The 22,781-nt window shown below is 37.3% G+C and overlaps 1 protein-coding gene across 2 annotated transcripts in view; it reads left to right on the plus strand.

The window, feature by feature from the left end:
* The window catches only part of TNKS1BP1 (tankyrase 1 binding protein 1), a 58,883-nt gene that overhangs the window by 27,702 nt on the left and 8,400 nt on the right, over positions 1-22,781 (plus strand). For both annotated transcript variants that reach the window (XM_072424367.1, XM_072424366.1), the window contains exons 4-7: positions 3,459-4,137; positions 9,671-10,173; positions 14,380-16,726; positions 17,221-17,356. In XM_072424367.1, the coding sequence (XP_072280468.1) occupies positions 3,459-4,137; positions 9,671-10,173; positions 14,380-16,726; positions 17,221-17,356 (3,665 nt within the window). The remainder of the gene's footprint in view (positions 1-3,458; positions 4,138-9,670; positions 10,174-14,379; positions 16,727-17,220; positions 17,357-22,781) is intronic.

Raw genomic sequence — 22,781 nt, forward strand, 5'->3', positions numbered from 1 at the left:
AAGGAAGCCAAATAATTTATGAGTTAAGGCTTCATCTTCAGACTAATGCGTGACTCTGCAGGGTCTTCTTCTTCCTTGAACTTTCTTTGGGTAAGGTGGTTCTGACTGAGGTAGCAAGTGGCACTGACTTGATGACATTAGCACTGCTTTCTGTACAAATGCATTTTATAAATGTTGGGGAAATGCAGTTAGCTTCTCAAAACTTTGAGTCCCATCCACAAGCTAGAAAACAACTTTTACTTTTTCTAATTTACTTGTCTGTTTAATCTTCACGGACGACGCTGGAACATGGACCCGACGCTGGAACACGGAACCGACGCTGGATTAGCACAGCGGGACCAGGTAAGTGGGGATTTTAGTGTAGGCGAAAAATACGGGGTTAACCAAAAGAGCAAAAATATTTAGTGCGAGAAATTACGGGCTTAGCGGTTAGGGGGTTAATAATAATGTTACTATTATTATTATTATTATTATTATTATTATTAATAATAAACAAGATTTATATAGCGTCAACATATTACGCAGCCCTGTACAATAAATAGGGGTTGCAAATGACAGACAGATACAGACAATGACTGGAGGAGAGGACCCTGCCCTGAAGAGCTTACAATCTAGGAGGTGAGGGAAGTATCACACAAAAGGAGTGGGATATAGAATGGTAGGAAGTAGTGAATGTTTTAAGAGACTGAAGAAAACAGGTAAGCAAGTTTGAAAAGATGAGTTTTGAATGCTCTTTTAAAGGAGCAGAAAGTAGGAGCAAGCTGAATAGGATGAGGAAGACCATTTCAGAGAGTCATGGCAGTTCTGGAAATGTCTTGGAGCTGTGAGGAGGTTATGAGTAACAAAGTCATTAGTAGGTCATTGGAAGAGTGAAGAGAGCAAATGGGGGTGTATTTTTCTACTAGGTCAGAAAGGTAAGTAGGATTAGAACTATGGAGGGATTTGGGGACAAAGCACAGGAGCTTGAATTTGATTCTAAGGTGAAATGGAAGCCAATGAAGAGAACTACAAAGCAGCAGGGTTAGTGGAATCCCAGAGAATAGGATGTTACAGTAGTCCAGACGAGAGATAAGAGCATGTACAAAGAGTTTGTGGTCTCTGGGCACAAGTAGAGGTTAATTTTCGAGATGTTGTGCAGGTGAAATTGACAGGACCTGGAAATTTTCTGAATTTGGGGGGTAAATGAGAGGGCAGAATTGAGGGTGACTCCAAGACAACTTGCCTGAGGGGAGGGATGAATAACAGTGTTGTTAACAGTTAGATATATGTCAGGCGAGGTACTGTATTGGAATTTGAGGGGGGAGGGATGATGAGTTCTATTTTATGCAGGTTGAGTTTCAGACATCTGTCAGTCATTCATGATGAGATGGCTGACAAACCTGATTAAACCTTGTCCAGGACTGGGGGAGACAAGTCATAGGTGGACAGATACATTTGAGTGTCATCAGCATACAGATGGTACCTTAAACCCAAGGGGGATATGAGATTACCAAGTAAGGAGGTGTACAGAGAAAAGAAAACTGGTCCAAGGACTGACCCTTGGGGGACACCAACAGTGAGGAGAGTTGGAGAGAAGGAGAGAGAGAATTACCAAAGAAGGAAACTTGAAAGGAGTGGTCAGACAAATGGGAAGCAAACCAAGAGAGAGCAGTGTCACTGATACTAATGTAGTTCATGATTTGTATTAGAAGGGGGTGAGCAACAGTGTCAAAAGCAGAGGAAAGATCAAGGAGAAGGAGCAGGGAAAGTTGCCTTGAGACTTCACTCTGATGAGGTCATTGGCCACTTTAGTAAGGGCTGTTTCAGTGGAATGAGCAGCTTGAAAGCCAGACTAGAGTGGGTCAAAGAGAGAGTAGAGAATAAGGAGCAAGAATAGGTTGTGGTCAAGTTTATAGATGTCTCTGTGCCATTGACCAGGTCTGGGATGTGGCAACGGGGGAAAAAAAAAGAGATAGGTTGAGGGTGATTAGGTTGTGATCAGAAAAAAAGGAAATGGTGAGTTGTCAAGGTGGGTGAGTTTGCTGAGTTTGGAAAATACCATGTCTAAAGTGTGTCCGGTGATGTGTGTGGGCCTGTTTATGTGTCAGTCCAAAGAAGGATGTAATGGAGAGCAGTTGGCTGAAGAAGAATGGTTGGGATCATCCACTGCAACAATAAAGTCCCATGAGGGTGGGCAGGTTAAGGGAAGGAATATATGGTAGCCAACAGGCAAAGTTATCCAAAAATTGTGAAACTGGGATGGGAGGGGGGGTGGGGGGCAGACTACAGCAACAATGGGGGACAGGGGGCCAAAAAGAAGGATGGAATGGACTACAAATTAGGTGAAAATGAGAGAGGATGGGTTAGGAAGGACTCTGTAAGTACAGTTAGGGGAGAGAATGAAACCAACACCACCACCTACTCAGGTATAAGGTTATGTGTGAAGTGCAAGCAGCAGAGATAGAGAGCAACAGCAGAGGCAAAGTCTGAGGAGGAAAGGCAAGTTTCAGCGAGAGCCAGGATGTTTAGAGATTTAAAGAGGATAGGGCTGTGGATGGAGGTTAGTTTATTGCCAACAGATCTGGCAGAGACCGCCAGAGAAAGGAGGTAAAACGTATGCGTTGGGTGAATTAAATTGAGGTTAGGAGAAGGGAGTATTTTGCTGAAAGGGTATGGAAGAGAGAGGCTGTGAGGGGACCATCGTTACACCAGCAAGTAGTAGTAGAGAAAAACAGTACATGAGTACAGACAGCGAAAGCATAAGAGTGAAGGAGCAGTCAGACAAAGAGTTAACAGACTGGGGAGGAGGAGAGGGAATATAACAGAGAGTACAGGGTGAATGATACATTGTAACAGATGATGGTAAATCAAAGGAGCACATTAGACACATGTGCAAACTTAAGTCCATGTGAGCGCAGCTGTAGTAAGGGTTGTAGTTAGGCTTTTCAGCTTAATGAGTTCCAGGTTTGGGAATGGTGAAAAGGCAGTTCAGATTGGCAACAGCAGAGGTTGTGTTGGAGTCCAGGTGAAAACCTAATGATGATTCAGACCAAAGGCATGAGTTGGGAATTGCAGAGTGTAATGGTGGTTCCAATTTTGTTCCACCTGGGCCGGTGACCAGGATCCCACATGACTGTTCCTTATGTTTAAATAGAAGTGCTTTGGGCCCTGAATATGGACAGACTGATGAAAGTAACAAGGGATTTGCAAGATCAGTTGAACCTGGGTAGGGAAGGGGTTAGCAGGGCAATACATATCAATGTGCAGTCAACTGGAACAAATGGATAGTGAACATATTGTTGACAAATTCAGATTTGTGCAGTGAGTACATCTAAAATGAATCACAGTCAGATTTCGATTGTATTGCAACAGAAATTGAAACAGTTCATGAAGGAAGTCAGAATGAGTGACATACCATAGGCAGTCAGATTTTATGTTTACAACTTTTTAATACATTTACCTGATTTGATTTTTTTCAGTGAATCATCTTTCCAAAAACACAGTTTTAGCTCAGCCTCAAAAAATGCAGATTTGAAAAAAAAGGAAACAGTTCTGGAAAAAAATACAGTTATAACCCAAATCAGCCCTTCTAGGTCCATGTCAACAGGGCATCATGGGGAAGTAGATACAGATGTCCAAGACCACAAACTATGCTTGTCAAAACCACTTAATGAGTTGGAGAAAACATCATTTGGGCCTACATCTGAGAAAATACTAAAATTGGAGGCACCAACTCAAGATAAAGAAATTAAAACATTTCCATCAATACCTACTTTTCCACAAACTGATGTTTGTCTTGAAACACAATATGAACATAATAAACTAGACACCAAAACAGGGGGATTTAATTATCATCATGACCAAGAAACTAGAAGATGTCCAGAGGATGGAACCTCTACACAAGTGAAAACAACTTTAGGAACTAAAGATCATGACGAGCAGTTAATTTCATTTGTGCCTTCAACAATGCCTAAAGCAAATATTCTTGTAACGGACAATTTAGCACATATAGAAGAAAAAAAAGAGAGCCACTTTTCTGACATATCTAAACCAACACCCCAAGAAGTATATAAGTACGGCGAAGATAGAATCAATGATATACCAGAACCAACAACAGTAAATAGAGAGGAGCAGGATGCTGACTCTGGCTATCTGCAGGTAGGATTTAAAGACAATAAAAAAATGTGTTATTTATTCCTAAAATGCTAAAGAACAGATCCAGAATGAGCCAATATAACTTAAGTAGCCGTTTTTTTAATTCAACAAATCTTTTTTTGAGAAGATTGTTTTTTTTTAGTATATATGTAAAAGAGATCAGCTGAACATAGTATTATAAATGAATGACTAATAATTTAAAAGTTTATTTCATGCATGGTGACATCCGTGTACTTCATTTCTAATGCTGTCTTGTACCATGTTTGCTATAAAAGGTTTATACTATGAAGTCTCTAAAGAAAACCCCTAAAGCTGGCCATGCATGCAGCAATTTTATAGGGCAATCACATTTTCCTTTTTTTGTTGAAATCATAAGGAAATTTAGAACAACAAAGGAAGAGAGATAGGATCAAAATTGTCCTGAACAGCTAAAGCTGACAAATCTGATTACATTTTATGACAATTAAAAAAATAGTTTTTTTTTATGTTTACATTTTGAACTTTAGGTGTACTGTAATAAGCTAGTCAGTTGGTGGTTTAGTTTTTGATGATTATTTGCGATCATATGCATGATTTCCATAGCAAATAATTGTAATTAGGTGAAAATTGCATAATTTAGGGCCAACTAAATGCTTCTGACTAGGGAGAGTGAAGGTCCACGGTGACTGACACTGCCAGAAACTAATGACAATTATGGTCACTATAACTGTAATAGAATGAATTAAAAATATTTGTAAAGCAAAACTGCGCTGCTAACACTTTTCTTGCCATTTTTGTCTCTTGTAATATTATTAATAATTACATGTGGTTGAGATTTGCCTCTAGTTTGCAAAATCTGCATTGCATTATCTGCATGTGATTGCTATGACAAGTAATTCTTATAAGACACACCCACATCCACTTGGCTATGTCCCACATTCTGCAAATCATTTGCTTCCTTGGCCTCTCTTCTATTAAACCATATATAGCTTCAGGGCAAAAGAAGATAATTTTGTTGTGGATCAGTGCTTTAACTTTATTTTTTGGGGATATTAGTTTGTCAAATGTATTTCCAGTCCCCATATTGCTGACCATGAATGTTCTCGTTCCTCGCTAAATTTTGATCCTAAATGTATGTTTACTAACTCCTTTTTGAAACAGAGTATTGAAGTAAATGAAGCCATTCACACATAAAAAGAGTGGTACCTTATTAATGTGTCAGAGGATTTTTGAATAGAAATACCAGGGTCATCACCAGAAAGGGGGACAAGAGTTACCTCTGTACTGGGTCCCTTGACTTTTACAATGCTGAAACTTTCTGATATAGACTAAGGGGCCTGGGAAGTTTACCTTAATATGGGGCCCAGAGATTTCTGATGGAGGTTCTGAGAAACACAGTGGCATGTCTGCTGCTAAGCCACTGCTTCATCAATATGCTTATATAGGCATAGTATATTGTTTTTGAGTACAGAGGTAGTAGGGTAAGCTCCACTTATGCTTGGTTTACATGGCTCAATTTTCAAAGCTTTACCACCAGCAAAAGGGCCATTTCAGACCTGCAATGAGCCTTAGCATTTATGAGAACCATTTTCACATGGCTGCATGCAGCTGGAGCTGCGGCAGATTGGTTCTCAAAAGCTGCACTGTTGAAGATTTGCAAATCTTAGTTACCAGCAGTCTAGTTTGCATCGCCAATTTCCTGCCAACAGCAGGGTTTCACATCATGGTAGTGAAAGAACCCCAAAGCAGGTGCTGTGTCAAATGTTTTTTGATCCAAAAAAATTCAAATTAGGAACACTGTTTCCAAATAGAGATACCTGTTTTAGTGTTTTAGTATTGTAAAATGAACTGATATTCTGAAACTTTCCCATTTCAGAGTAAGTTTTTTGCAGCATAACTCAAATCATGAGCAAATAATGGAAAAATCAGAAAGCTAAGACCCATGTCTAGTGTGTGCTATTGTTATTGGCCAATTTTCACTGTAGAGAATAATAAAATCTGTTTAGTTTTCTTTACCCATGCGCTCCCTTGTGGTTGATCATTTATACCCATACAGGGAACTCCTTCCACAAGGTGACCTTCATCTAACCAATTGAATATACAGGGCAGATGTTGATTGGCCAACAACAGTTTGGAAGTAAACTGAAAAATTATTTAGTGAAAATTATTGATACCACCCTGTTCTAAATCTATATTTAATTCCTCCAAATACTTGAGTGATAGAGTGAATTGATGTTAAAAAGAAATTTTCATCTACATATAATGATAATATACAATCTACTTTTCAGCAATATGACAGGGATTACAAACTTCAGTCATGTAACTTGAAAGACCATGGGACTATGGTACCATGGGATTGAATGATTTTAATTATAAATAACTACTATTACTTAGACATTAGGAGACTTCTAAACTCTAAAACTTCATTACATTGGGATTTTTTAACATGCTCCCCATATCTGATCAAGACTACTGTTTGTTCACCTTGAAATGTGACATTACCTACTTTTACCCTTTGCAATACCTAGCTTTTTTCAAGCCCCTCTTCATATATACTCTGCCAATAAAAAAAATATTTACTTATCTAACGCCTATTCAATTTTCCAGTTGTAGCTTCTACAGTATATGTTAGGGAAGGTCACAATTACACTCAAACAACTGTAGAATATTAGATAAAACGACCAAGTGTATGGTTTAGCCTAATGATACCTCTACAATAGGAAGCCCTATATTGACTTCCGTCATTCCTTTCATCCCGCCAGGAACCAGACTAATCCTGGGGCAGTTACATTAGCACAACAAGGGAGAGAAACTATTTCATTAACTTGCTTCTTATTCATCCCTATTTTTACAGGATCCGGATTTTAGGGATCGGTATAGTGTGCTTGTAGTTTGACCTTCACTATTGTATGTATTTTGCTTGGATTGCTTGATTGCTTAGCCTTATGTTGTATCCCAAGCATGTTTGTTTGATATACACACGTTCATTTAACTTTTACTGCTGTGTTAAAAGCTAGTTATTTTTTAGACTACTGCTTTACCTGCTTAAATCCAGTAATAAAAAAACAAAACAAAAAAAAAACAAAAACAGAAGTTGGTCACCGCTTATTTTTAAAATCTTTTATTTTTAGTCTGTCCATTCCTTGCTTTAAAAGGGGTCCTGCTAACATGCAATGGTTTCTGCATTAATGTAAATTTACTAAACAGGACCATGATTAAAAAAGATCCTGCTACCAAAAATCCATAAACTGCTGCTGCCGCTGTTTTTACTGACAATGCTCTACATCTGTTTTCAGAACACTATGAACATCACCCTGCTGACTCTTTCACCTGCAACTATATATATATATTTACAGTGATACCTCGGCTAACAAAGATAATTCGTTCTGGAATCACATTTGTTGGCTGAAATGTAATTTCCTGTAGATTTCTTTGGAAAAATAATTTAATTTGTTCTGGAAGCTGCCCACAATTTAAAGATAAATTTTATAAAAATAGTAAAAAGCACAATATAAAAGGCCATACTCACTAAAGGCTGAGATGAACAGTTTCCCAATTGGAACAGGCTAAACACGTTATTAGGCAGCATGGTGTCAGTTACTGTATAAAATCCTCACTGTGAGTTAATCACAAACAAAGCAAAAAAAAACTTTATGGAGCCTAGGCATTCTTTAACTTCTGTAGCAAGCTCTGCTTTGATATGCCGAAACAACTGCAGAGTTTGTTTTGGTCATTAAAGAGTTACAAGACGTTGAAGAAGAGCTCACCCTTTAAGATCACCCACAATCTCAGCTCTGTTTAGCAAAAGATTTTTCTGCAAGTCATGCAATCTGCCCCCCTCCCCCACTCCAGCCTCCGTCCTGCACACAGCAGGGAAGCCCCGTTCTTGCTTTTCTTTTTGTACATTTGTTAGCCGAGTCTCTTAAACAGTGAAAAACAATTTGTTATCTGAAAAATTCGTTAGCAGGGCCACTTGTTAGCTGGGGTATTACTGTGTATATATATATATATATATATATATATATATATATATATATATTTACATTTGGTAGTATCTTAATACAAACTATACAAAGAGTTTGCTTTTACCAAGTGCATTGGGTAGTAACTAATACAAAGTATGTGTGTGTGTGTATATATTTATACATATACAGTAATACCACGAAAATTAGCGCTTCTAAATCTGCGGCTTCACAAATTCCCGTGTTTTTTTCCTTGGGACCTAACACTTAGAATTCAAGGCTAAACTGTATCCAAATCAGCTGATCCATAAAAGCATAAAAAAGACAGAAGGAAAATAATTTTTTAAGTTGTTAAAAAAAAAAAGAATCATTACTGAATGTATGGTAATTTTATTTCTAACGAGAGTTCAGCGTTTCAGAGAACACACGGCCGGCCACAAATTTGCGCATTTTCAAAACTTCGGGATATTAATGTTACTGCTTCATCAGGAAGAAAGACTATCTGACAATCTTTCTGTTTTCTGATAAAAGACTCCCTTAGCGTTACTAAAACATAGTAACTTATATATCAATAAATAAAATGAGAATTAGGGTGTGTTGTATATTTCTATATAACTAGTGATTCTGACTCATGATTTAATCATGTAAACAACCACCTTATTTAGTCTACTATCATTTGAAATGTACCTGAATTTACATAATATTCTGGATTTAAATGAAATAAAGCTTTGACTACCTGCACAAACCTAAATCATGTCTAGAGAGAGGGACATCAGAAGTGTTTGGAGGGAAATTGCTGGTATGCATATTAAGAAAATGACAACACTAGAGGCAGCAGAATTACAAACATTTGTTTAAATCCATGAATCAGAACTCTTTACATGATTTGTTATGAGAACAGTATAAGTCAAACTAAATGATTTAAATTACCTGAGCCTGGAGACAGTCCAGAACGAAAACTGGTTCTGCTGGCTCCTCTTAAGCAGTCCATGTAGTAAGATAATTATCTAAATTTTACATTGGCAACTTTTCTTTGTAAGGGAACATATTCTTCACATTTCTCTTTGAGCATTATGTTATAGGCTTTGTGTCATATAGCAATTCAACCCATCCAACAGAAACTTTTCTCCAGCATAAATGCAAAACGTGTAAAACAAAGTCCTTGTGAATGTATATTAAGAAATTATATTTCTTTTCAGAAATGTAGACAAGTAAACAGTTGATTCAAAAACCACAATGTATCTTTCAATAGGTATATGACAGAGCTAAAAAATTTCTTTTAATATTAGCTTGGAATACCAATAGAATGTTCCCCAGTATTGTAGTTGAGATTGCATAAAAATATATAAAGATAAACTTCTGAACTTCTGTAAAAACATAACTAAGCAGTGATACAAGACTTTAAAAAATGTTGGTACATCTTAAAAAAAAAAAAAATATATATATATATATATATATATATATATATATTGGAATTTTGTAATGTATGTCCATATTGTAGTAGCTCTTTACATGTAACTATTGTTTAGGATTTGTAAATATATTGAAATCAATTTCTGTGAATTGCTTTTTTTTTCTCGACATGTATCCTCTAGACCTCACAGAGTCAAATCACAATTAAAAAACAAAACACAGAAGACAGGATTCAGGGAGAAATTGAACAAGTTGAGAAGTATAAAGTTTCTTCAGGACCCAACATAACTGAGAAGCCAGTGACAGAGAATGAAATATATAAAGCTTTTCCCCATGAAAATAAAGAAAATACTGATCCTTTGGAGCACAACCTACTGATTGCAGCTGAGCACTATGATTTTCAAAAAGGAAAAACTCAGGTGGCCAGTGAGGACAATAATAAAATATATTCAGATGAAGAAGACAAGAAGATTGTTGATCCAACAAACATACAACCCCTTGTCTGTACAGTGAGACCATATGACATCTATTCTGAAGGGCAGCAAAAGTCCAGCACACAAATACATGATTATAACATAGAGGAACAACAGGACCAGTTTCAAAACAGTAAACATGCTTTTGAATATGTTTCTCATGAAACATCAGAACATTTTGGGAAACAGACAGAATATTCTTCAGGATACAGGTAAAGTTCCTTTTTTACCCAGGGCTAGGTTGATAAAGAAGAGATTGCAAATTTAAGAAGCAGCTTGAGATGTATTCTAAGACAAAAACTGAAGTAAGTTTTGCAGGAAGTAGTCATCATAGCAGTTGTCCTGTTAAGAAAGCAGACCAAGATCAAATCAGGAAGCAAATAGAGGTAAGAAGCAGACCAGGGAGTAATGTAAGAAGGCAAAATGTGTTGGAAAAAGGTGGAGATAGAACAGGTTCAAAGTCAAGCCAGGACAGCAATGGGTAGACAAACGACAAGGTCAGGTACTCAGGTACAAGGTCACATAGTAATAGATGGAAGACCATCCTGCAAATTTTTTGTTCAGCTCTCATCCTTTATTAATGAGCTATTACTCACTCTTGAAGTCCTGTAATCAATTTCTACTAGTGGGTGAGATGTTAACATTTCATTTTCATTTAGAGTATAGAATCACTTTAAGAACATTCATTGTGATTTTACAAGTCTCTTAGCTCGGAATTGTTCCACTCTGAGCAGCTGCATACTGTTTTCCATCCAAACAATGTACAATTTTTTGCCCCCCAGCATGTAGAGTATAATTTACACAGTGAACCACATTTCTGTGGCTCTTGATCAAGACCACACACTAAACACACATCAAATTCTATATTATATTATAGAGGTACACAGTAAAATTGGGATACCAGTTATTTATTTAAGGATATATTCACATAATACATCAGATTTTTTTAAGGTTTTGGCATGCTCTGTATAATCTAGATTAATCAATATGCTATATGTTTTTAATTTAGCAAGTATTGCATACTGTTTTTTAACCCTGATAAAGTTTGCCTCAGTTTGTTCTGACAGGAAACAAAAATAATTCTGAATCCCAAAAGCACCTGGATAATTCTTTACAACATAACTTTATAAGTGATAGCAAGGTTTCAGGAAATTGAAATTGTTATACAAATCTTGAGACGTAAGTAAACACTAAGGACGGGTTCAGACCTGCATTGGGGTCAATTGATCTCGTCTGGCTAACGGAGGTTAGCACCTTGCCAGCTGCTTTGCTTCTTTGCTGCTTGCACCTCAGTGTTGGTTCTTAAATATTTCACAGGGTTGGCAGTGAACGGTAATGAACCATTTACTGCAGCACCTATTCATTTTTTATTGGGCTGTCATGGGTGGACACTTCATATTGCATCTCCCTGAGTCAGTGATTTACTGGCATAAGGAAATGGAAAGCGCACTGTATGCTCACTACTAGCCTTAAACTAAAGTAGTAGCAGTTGAAATAAGGTTTAATTTCTGCATACAGAGGAGATTCTTCACAGTTGGGACTGTGAAAATGGGAATAGACTCAGAAAGTAGTTTACCAAGGTAATTTAATAGTTTTTAGGAAAAACTGGATGCATTTTTTAATGCACACAATGTAATTTGGTATAACATTTTAGGAGTTACAACATCGACTAATGGTCCAGAAAATATCGGATTGCCTTAAATAGGAAGGACTTTTCCCCAAAGTTTGAGAAAATTGAACCATGCTTTTTAGGGTGTTTGACGTCTCTAAATCACCTGTGTGTAAAGGTTTATTCTATGTAATTTACCTCGATGGACTTTTTTCAACCTTACTTACTATGTAACACAATTTTCCTATCTATGCGTTTAGCAACTCTTCATTCATATCATTGAAGCACTGAATTGGCTTGAACCAACTCCTGAAGAAGTCTATTTGCAATTTTTAGCTCCCACAGTAAAAAAAACCCTTTTTTTATACAAAGCTCCTTTCCTACAGTCAGAAAAAAATCTCTCTTGTATTTTTAATAGCCTTACCGGTGGGAAAGTTTCTACCTAATTAGCAATGTATAATATAAGATAGCCATTGTGTAAGGCCATGGCCATTGTGCCCTGGTCTGCACCAGTATTCATAAGATGCCAGTCCCCCAATCTAATGCCACAGTCTTCGCCTTTAGCAAGCCCCTGCTAAGCCTTAGTTTCTCCCAGCACACGTTTGCCCCCAGGTCTTAATGCGCAAAGGATGGTGCCTGAGGAAGGGCTGGCAGAGGACCAGGAACCCACAGATAAAGAAGTACCAAGAATCCAACAGACAAGTCCAGAATACAGAGCCAGAGGTCATAACAGATAATCATCCGCCAGACGAAGTACACAGGGGCAAACACAAGCAGAGTCGGGGTCTCAGGCAGAAGGTTGGTCCAGGCAGCATAAACTCACAAGGTCAGAAACAGGCAAAGTCAGCAACAGCAAATCAATTGAGAAACTCTCCAGCTCAACGTTACAACAGGGACTGGTGACTGGGAGCAGAAAGGCTTTAAAATCCCAGCAGCCAATGGAAGTACAGGACTGAGTTAGTAGCTGATCAGCCTTTAGAATCCCCTTCAGCTGTGCTCAGCCTAATAATGCATGCTGAGGATGTCATAAAATACATCCGGCTACATGGCTAAATGAAAACGGGCTGCTGCTTTTTCTCAATACTCTTTGCCGCTGCAAGTGACATTTCTGGGCAAAATAGGCTGTGTGGGAAACTGCGGTGGCGCACAGCACAAAATCAAGATAAGTGTTTACTAACACATTGCTTCTTAAAAATGAATACAATTAGTTCTGGTTATCTTCCACTATAGCTGAATTACTAATTTATAGATCCTTTGCATATGTCCCTATCTCAAGTCTTTTATTTTATTCAATAAAGTATCCCGCTTGTTCTATAACATGCAGACATGCCTTCAAATTTTTTTGTCTTAGGATATTTTCATTAATTAATATTTTACAATTTAGTGGTAGAACAAGATCTTTTATCACCAAGATATTTATTTTGTCCATTATTTCACATAAAAACATCACAATGAGGAAAACTGAAAATAGAACAAAGACTAACTAACAATCAATATTTCTGCACCTTTTAATTTTTCCCAACACTCCTATTTTTAAAATCCTTTAACAACACAGCTCATGGTATGTTTTAAGCACTTTACAGCACTGCATATATACTAAAGTAAATAGACATCTTAGAGGACCCAGAGGCATATTTGTACACATTTCACCAGCAGATGCTACCAAAAATGCACCCATATCCTTGCCTACCTTTTAAAGAAAAGGGGGGGGGCTTTGTCTCCCAACTCAGATTTGATTCTCAACATCCCCTCTATTTGAATATAGCCACAAACAAAATTCACCCTAGAGAAAATATTAAGTTCCAGAATTCAACATCTGTTTTTTACCAGGAAAAGTGCTATATAAACTCAGGGAATGTACATTTGCTTGCCAAATCCCCCAAAGTTAACCCACTGATTCAATTGCACAAAGTACCATATTTTTTTTACTAGTTCAAAACAATGGTGAAATTGCATGTACTTTGGCTTATCTATTCATAAAAAACCTTATAGAGACCCTTCACCTTTTTTACTTAAAACAGACCTGTCAAACCTTTTAAATATTTTTTTTTATGTGAAGGGGAGACTCCTGCCCTTCTGTCTTTGCCGCCGCAGGGTAGCTGCATGAACATCTGTTTTTCTAGCTCAAAGGGGTATTAATTTGCATTAGTGGATGACCCCTGTCTATTTAGGCTGCAAGACCAGAGTGTGCTTTTTAAACTAACTTCCTGTAAACTTGTGCCCAGCAGAAGTTTATTAGCACCTGAATCTTTAGTCTGCCCTTTGTTGCTGTAAAGGGAAAGTTTACTGCCTACACTACTAGTACAATACATCAGAAGCAGAGTAAAGCATATAGGGGCTAGCAATGGTTAAGGAGCTATAGTACAACTGGGCTGCATTAACACACAGCAGCCACTACTCCTGGTATGCCTCTCTGGTGGTCCTAGTTAGTCTACCTAGCCTATGTGGACTTTTCTGGTTTTGTTGAAACTGAAAATGTTAATTGCTATTATTGGCTAACTTTATAACATCCCACTGTGGATGATGGTACTATAAATATATATATATAAATATAAATATATCTTTATTATAATAACATATGGGTTTCTGTTCTAATCTGCTGTACCTTTAATTGCACATACCCCTCATCAATATTTTGACGAGATCATATTTAGTATTTGCTTTGTTACTTCAGGACTTGTAGAGTCTTAGTGTTTACAAACCTGAGTGTTATGACTTGCATTTAAAAGGTTATTTTTTGTTTGCATACATTTTTTGTATTTACTTTTGTATATACCCGACACAGTTCTTTACATATATTTTTTTTCAGATCAGTTTTTGGGAATAAAGCCAGATCATTTATTGACTCTGAAACACACTCCACACCTGAACTGCCTGAACCTGCAGACAGTGAGACATCAGCGAACCTATACATGGAATCACAAACATTAGAGGATGACAGCCTGATTCCAGGGGAAGTTATTCCTCATCCAGTTAATGACTCAAAGGAGCCATCACACAGTTATGTGGAAAGGCATACTCAACCAGACAATCCTCAGAAAGACCTGAGTCCGTTGGAAGGATGTAAATCTAGTAGACAAGAACTTAACTTTGAAGAGATACAGTTCAGATATTCTGAAAATTCTTCACAGGATCCAGCTGCTGGAGTAACCCAGCCAGATGAGTTAAGTGACCACTACAAACAATCAACTAGGCTTGAATATTATACTTCCCACTCACCAAGAGAATATGAACATGAGGTTTTATTAGATAAGCTAGATGACAGAATTGATGAGTTAAAAAAGATACAGTACAGTCAATCACAAAAGCAGGAATGCAGTTATCTCCAAACAGTGGGGCTAGATGACAAACAATCAAATGAGCCAGTCCATACACATGGAGAGCTTGTGGAGCCAGAATATAAATATCAACAGCCAGTACACACATATATACAGTCAATCAAGCCAAATGAACAGTTAGAGGAGTCAGTTCAAAGATATGACCAGTCCAAGGAACCAGTAAATGCATATGAAGATTTACAAGATATGCCAGTTAGCAGATATTTAAAGTCAGAAGGGTCAGATTTTAAATTAGAACACACAGAAGAATTTGATCACAGACATCAAAAACTGGCACATTTAGTCCCTAAATATGAACCTCTAGAAGAACCATCTTTTAGATGTGAAGAATCAGAAGAGACAGTTCACAGAGATGACCAGTCAGAAGAGTCTGTTCATAAATATAAACAGTCAGACATGCTAGCTGGCAGATTCGCACAATCAGAACAGCTAGTTCAAAGTTGTCAGCAACCAGGAAAAATATTCCATACATATCAGGTGTCAGAGGTCCCGGTTCATAGGTATGAACCGTCAGAAGAGTCAGCTCAGAAAAATGAACATTCAGAGGATCCAATTAACAAATACAAGCAATCAGAAGAATCAGAGGATCCAATTGACAAAAACAAGCAATCAGAAGAATCAGAGGATCCAACCAACAAATACAGGCAATCAGAAGAATCAGAGGATCCAATTGACAAATACACGCAATCAGAAGAATCAGAGGATCCAATTGACAAATACAAGCAATCAGAAGAATTAGAGGATCCAACCAACAAATACAGGCAATCAGAAGAATCGGAGGATCCAATTGACAAATACAAGCAATCAGAAGAATCAGAGGATCCAACCAACAAATACAAGCAATCGAAAGAGTCAGAGGATTTATTCAACAAATACAGGCAATCAGAACAGTCAGAAAATGCGTACTTAGAGTCAGTCCATAAAAATGAACTGTTTGAAGATCCAGCACAGAAATATAACCAATATGAACTGACAGCCAAGTTTGAACATACAGAGCAGCCAGTTCAGGAATATCAAAATTCAGCTAAACTAATTCCCAAATATGAAATGTCAGAGGAGCCAGTTAATAAAGATAAACAGTCAGAGGAGATAATTGACAGTTATGATCAATCTCAGGAGCCAGATCACAAATATCAACTGCATGATGAACCAGTCTATATTTCTGATCCAGTAAATCAGTATGGACAAATAAAGGACCCATCGTACAGTCACATGGGGTCAGATGCCAAAAGCTTAGAGTGTATGCAGTCTAGACTCATAGATTTGGAGTCCTTCCAACAACACCATAAACCCGTTCAATCAGAGGAAATGGACAGTACACCTTATATTTCAACAGCATCACATGACATTGTTAGGTGTTCTGAAGAAGATGTAAGAGCAAATGAATACTTAGATCAGCAGCCAAATGACATTTGCACAGAAGACATAAAATATAGTGATACTTTAGCTGATAAAGTACATGATAGAGAAAAAACATTAGAAGATCAAGTCCATAAAAAACAGCTATCAGAGCAACAGCAAGAGGATATACCACATGGTTATACTAAATCAGAAGAGGATGAACATGTAGATGGCACTCTGGAGGGTTCTAAACAGGAGTTACTAACTATTACAAATGTTGAATCAGATGAAACCATGACAGATGGGCTACAGGATCAAGATGCTACAATGACTTGCCAAATTCCAATAGGGCATGCTGAACATGGTGAATTGCAGACCGTTGACCATATATTACATGCAATCAAAGAAAGTCAAGCCGAAGAACCAAAAGAGACACAAGAAGAAGAACCACGTGTAGAAAATTTTGACTTTCTTGAGGTATGTTATCCCTCTTCAAGGTACTAAGCATGGTACCGTATTTAGTGAATAAGGAGAGTAAAGAGCAGCCAATTATTAGTAATTCAAAGGTGGTGAGACAGACATTAATAATTCTCTAGTGAACAGCTTTTCTTTGTTTTTTTTGAACATGGCATATTTTCAGATACAGTATATTGCAATGATTGTGCAACCCTTGCAAAATGTAACAGATTGGGTCATCCACGCTAATGTGCAGGGATTTAATGACCGCTAGAGTTTCATTCTTCCTTTTTTTTTACCTATAAGTCGCTACCTTCCTTCCACCAGTGTAATGATACATTTTCTGATTTTGCCCATTAGAAAGAAACTTTCTAATAAATTTAAAAACGGGGGATTCATCGTGATAGATAATTTATTTTGAATATTTACCACTTGAGTTTCATACATATTTAAGTTTTTTTATCTTGCACCATCTGGTTTGTCTTTTTTGTAATCATTTGTTGCATTCTGTTTAGGGTACTGGTGTTCTAGATTCATCTTTAATGAAAGGCAGAGCTTCTCTGGGTAGAAAAAGATGCCACAGGACCCCTGCTGGAACCCCTGCTGAAGAAGAGAAGGATTCTCAATACTGGATGTTCAGAGACTCCACAGGTATAGAAACTACCTACTACTCTTTTCATTTCTTTGGGCCCTCCTGTATGTTCTGTATTAAAGGAAGTAGGAAGTTGAGCAATCTAAGCAGCTGGAAATACTGGAATCAACCAGGCAAAAAAATAGGGTGAGGCTTTGGAAAAAAAAAATTACCATATATATATATATATATATATATATATATATATATATATATAAAAGTATATATATGGGATCCTCTACCCTCAGAAGCGCCAAATAGAATTTGGCCATCTGGCGCTTCCTCGAGGTCTCGAGGATCCCGCAGGATCCCGCAAGGTCTGGGAGCCGCTTCCCTTTCCTTTGTGTGACGGGCTCTCTCGACGCTGCTGATGCCACTTCACTACGGATTCACAGGGCGTGCCCTGCATTGGGGGGACATTTCCGGCTCCTCTGAGCTGGAGGTCTCCTCCACGTGTGGCGCTATCATATAAAGACCGGCGGGATGGCAGAAGGAGGTAAGTGTCCTGGTCTCCTGTAAGCAGCAGTTACCAACAGCTTGGTGGCTTTGTTAAGATTGAAACAAGTGAGTCAAGGGAATCAAGTAAGTTCTTTACTTTGGCTGGCTGGCTTTCATTATACATTTTTTCATTTAAATTAATGGCTGTTTTTTACACTTTGCAGCAAACAAGCTGTAAGGATTGGTTGAATCTAAATGGATTCAGTCAAGTGGATTCTACTGACTTAGTGTTCATCATGTTAAATCAACTGAGTCCCCTGACTTACAAAGTTATACTGGCTGATATAGTATCTATTTTAAAATAACAAGTTGTTTACACTTTATAGTTTTAGACTAATTTGGTGTCAGCCTTGGAATAGGAAGGCATAATTTTCCCACCAGTAGGGTGAGTGGAGTTATTGATTTGAATCATGTTTTCACATTGGGTGTTCACACAATTATAAATATGTTTGCAACACAATATATATATGTATAATTGTGAATTTTAGTTGTTGTTTTTTTTTTAATATCCCTCCCTCTCCCCATGTTATAGGAGGAATATAAAAACAGATAAAAAGTAAAAGAATATGGTAATATATTGAGGCACATACACTTTGATAATTACACAGGTCAACAAAAAATTAGTCTAGTCTGAATATACCCACGGCCTTTACAAGGTTCTTCAACTTGATATGGAGAGGTGGCAGAAATATTTTATGCGGATCAAACAGAGGCAGAAACTTGACACTAATTATTCCAGTCCTATAGGTATCTCCTGGTAGCCAATCACGCTCAACATAATGGTCTCCAGTAGATCGGCTGTCCCACAGGCATAGGAAACAGCAATATTTTGTGAATCCTCCTTGCATTCCCATCAGCAAGCCATTGACCTTTAGAACCCAAAGATGTTCCACTGGTTTGTTTTACACTGGATTGCTTCAAGTAGTAACTTCATGTTGTCATAGGACTCCTTTAGGTTAACGGAATGGGCAATCGGTAAACTTGGTTTGGAATTACCATTATGTAGTAAGACTGTTTCAAGCTTTTAGAGGATTCAATGAAAACTCCCCATTCAGATGGAACATGCTTTTGTGACAAACTGTTAAAGAGTGCATTTATATCATGACAGTAGCACAGTGTTATGATTTCATTTTCTGTAGTGAGTTACAGTTACACCCTTTGCAAACAAGTGCTTCTGTTTAAGCCTTAAAGCAAGAAGTTCTGCTTTTTCTTTGGAGAAATTTAGATCAGGAACAAGATCACTGATTTATATCATAAATTGCTGCTTTACGCCGATTTATCCAGTCACGCAGTCCATTGGAACAACTGGTACAGATGACATGTGGATTTATCCTGGTCACCAAGTGGACAGCAGAAATATAATTTGTTTATCTTTTTAAATTCTGTGGTAACTTGGCAACGTTGTGCTTTCGTCGTGAAAGAATCACACACGTAACAGAAACAGGATCATTAAGGCATTTTCTAGGCATGATGACAAATGAAATCAATCGCAGTTAGTGTGGTTTCTAACCTTAAAAAAAGAAAACTGTTGTTAAATGTTGTAATATGTTAGGGCTATTTATAACGAATTTAGTTAGCGGCATCACAAAAACTAGACGTGCTAGAGAAAATCTGAAAACAGAATTGAAGTTGGCATCAAAAATACTACAAAGCCCACATAAAATTATATCTGATGAAAATGACATGCTGACCTGGGTTATGTTTATATTTAATGATTCACTTTTAAATAATGGAAATGAGGTGTAGCAGTCAATATTTATTAAACATCTATAAATTAATTTATTTTCCAACTATATTAATCTGAGAATACAATTTGCTAAAAACCTTTTTTTCTTTGAGATAAAAATACAAAGGCAAAAGCAGTCTAAGAATGAGGTTAAGAGCTGCTGTAATCAGGATACGTAAGGGCTAGTCCAAGACCACACCTCAGCTCTGTCTGGGAGTGAGAACTAATAAGGTTGATTGGTAGAATATTTAAAATAATTCATGACAACTATTAGCGGACAATTCGGGTGTTAAATTTGTAAGAAACACAATAAGAGATTTTAAGCACTTAAAAATGATTTTATTTAGATCTTAACAAAGTTTATACATCTTGCCCTCTTTCCCATTTTTGAATTAATACTCTTCAAGTGTTCACATTGGGAGGATGATCCTCCTTGCGCCTGTCCTGCATGGCAGCCTCATTTTCACATCTTATGAGAGAAGAGTCTATTCTATTCATTCTAGTCTATTCATTTTTCATTATTGGAATACTAAACTGGAATTTGAGATAGTGTATATTTACAACAATGTTACATCTAACTAGCAATCTATATGCGTGGAAGTTGTGGAATACCTCAGTAAGGGAGTCCTTCCATAAGGAGACCTACATGAGTGTTATACTTTGAACAAGCTCTTGGTTTTATTGTATATTTTATTATATAATTTTTTGTTTTTATATTTCATGATCAATTAAATTGTGTATATTTGACCTCAAAAGCCCCTATCTACAGGCTTTTCCTATGGGAAACCTGGCTTTTTATTGTATTTACGATATATTGGCATGCGATCTGTGATGATTAAGTCCTGAAGGGTACATACTATTGTGATATCTTTCTTGAAGCCATGCTGACTATACCTTATAATATTATTTTTTAGTTCTTTATTAAACTCTCTAGGACCTTTCCAACTATGGACGTTAAACTAAACGGTCTGTAGTTACCTGGCAATGACTTTGCTCCTTTTTTGAAGATAGGAACCACATTGGCCTTATGCCAATCTATTGGTACCATGCCAGTGAATAAAGAGTCTCTAAAATTTTGAAATAATGGCTTTGAAATAACAGAGCTCAGCTCTTTGAGGACACGTGGATGTAAACCATCAGGTCTTGGTGCTTTGGTAACCTTAATTTCCCCCAACTGTTTCTCAGTCATATCAATTTTGAACCATTGTGAAACAATTAAAGCAGTGACATTGCTAATACGAATTTTGACTTGAGCTCTGCCATTTTCCTTTGTGTACACAGATCTAAAAAAAGTGTTTAGTAAATCTGCTTTTTCTTTATCTCCAGTTACCAACCCAGAGACATCCTTTAAGGGCCTACATGCTCAGATCTGATCTTTTTGCTATTAATATATTTTTTTTTAAAAAGTTTTGGGGGTTACCTTACTTTTCTTTGCAACCTGTCTTTCATTTTGAAGTTTTGCACATTTTATCTCTTTATTTTTTCATCTATTGTTATATTCTTTATAGTTTTCAAATGATAAAGGTGATCCTTCAACTTTATATTTTTGAAATGCCATTTTCTTGTTCTTTATGGCTTTTTTGACATCAGCTGTGAGCTTAATTTTAACCTCCTAAGTGTATTACCCATTGGAATATATTTTTCGGTGTGCTTGTGTACAACAGACTTGAAAAAATCCCATTTCTGTTCTGTGTTCTTAGAGGACAATATTTTCTCCAGTCCAAGTCCCAGAGAGCCACCCTTAATAATGGAAAATTTGCTCTCTTAAAATTAAATGTTTTTATCTTTCCTGTTTTTGCTTCCTGTTTACAGCTTACATTAAATGAAATCATATTATGGTCATTGCTACCAACATTCTCTTTCATATGCACATTTGTTATAAGTTCTGCATCGTTAGAAAGAACTAGGCTTCTATGAACTGAACTCTCCCATGATTAAAACACTTTTTGCTGCTTTTTCTATCTGTGCTATTAGTTGATTCTTTATTTCGTCCTTAGCACTGGGGGGCCTAGAGCAGACTCCAATAATTAATTGTGTGTTATGCATCCCCACATTCAACTCCACCCATAATGCCTCAACCTCATCACTTGCTCCATCAACAATTTTATCTTTCACTTTCAGATCACTTCTCACATACAGCCAGACACCACTATCTTTTCATTTAACTTACGAAATAGAGTTTTTACTAGGGTATACACAGAATTATTCTATATACACAGAATAAAACATATTAAAACATAGCAAAGACCAATCCCATTTCCATTTTCTTATTTTCACCAATTTATTGAGATATACAAAAGTACATGAATCAAATACACACACACACACACATATATATATATATATATATATATATATATATTTATATCTTGTGGTAGCTTACTGGGGGTTGCTCATGGTAACGGGATGCTTACAGGGCAAATTAGAGGCAGCAGACTTCCAAAGTCCAAAATAACAGCAGTTTTTATTTGTTTAGGCAAGTGTTACAGCACACTCTCCAGCACTTTACAACAAAAACAATAAACAGTAGCCCGGCTGGGCCTCTGGCTACCTCACATAAGTGCCCTCTCTTACTAACACATTCACTATATCAGTACTGTTCCACTCACAGTTTTGAAGTACTATTTGGCCGCTGGCTTTCCTGGAACCCTCTGGCTCTCTCTCAGCCTGGAATACTCTTGCTCTCTCTTCAGCCTGGAACACTCTGGCTCTCTCTTCAGCCTGGAACACTCTGGCTCTCTCTTCAGCCTGGAACACTCTGGCTCTTTCTCAGCCTGGTATCCACTCTGGCTCTCTCTCAGCCTGGAATCCACTCTGGCTCTCTCTCAGCCTCTTGGTGATCAATTCCCTTCCGCTTGCACCTGAGTGCAGGTGGAATTATTCCAAATCAGGGTTGGGCCAAGGAACGCACCCTTTCACTCCCTTGGCCGGCTCCATGGCCCTAAAGAACCTGTTTTTTTTTTTAAACCCCATACAAATACTATCACTTTCATTTCCCTGGAGCCATTCTAACACTTTTCCTGACATTTTAGGGACACTCTGTCACAATATACACACACACACACATACATACATACATTATGTACAAAAAACAATACATCTAATTTATTCTCAACATCAAACAATATATAGTTACCAACTAATTAATAAGTCATTGATGATATTGGCGCCCTCAAAAAATGATGGCAGGAGAGACTGACACTGTATGACAGCACAGCTGG

Source organism: Pyxicephalus adspersus, chromosome 10 (genome assembly GCF_032062135.1).
Source record: "Pyxicephalus adspersus chromosome 10, UCB_Pads_2.0, whole genome shotgun sequence".
Classification (NCBI taxonomy): domain Eukaryota; kingdom Metazoa; phylum Chordata; class Amphibia; order Anura; family Pyxicephalidae; genus Pyxicephalus; species Pyxicephalus adspersus.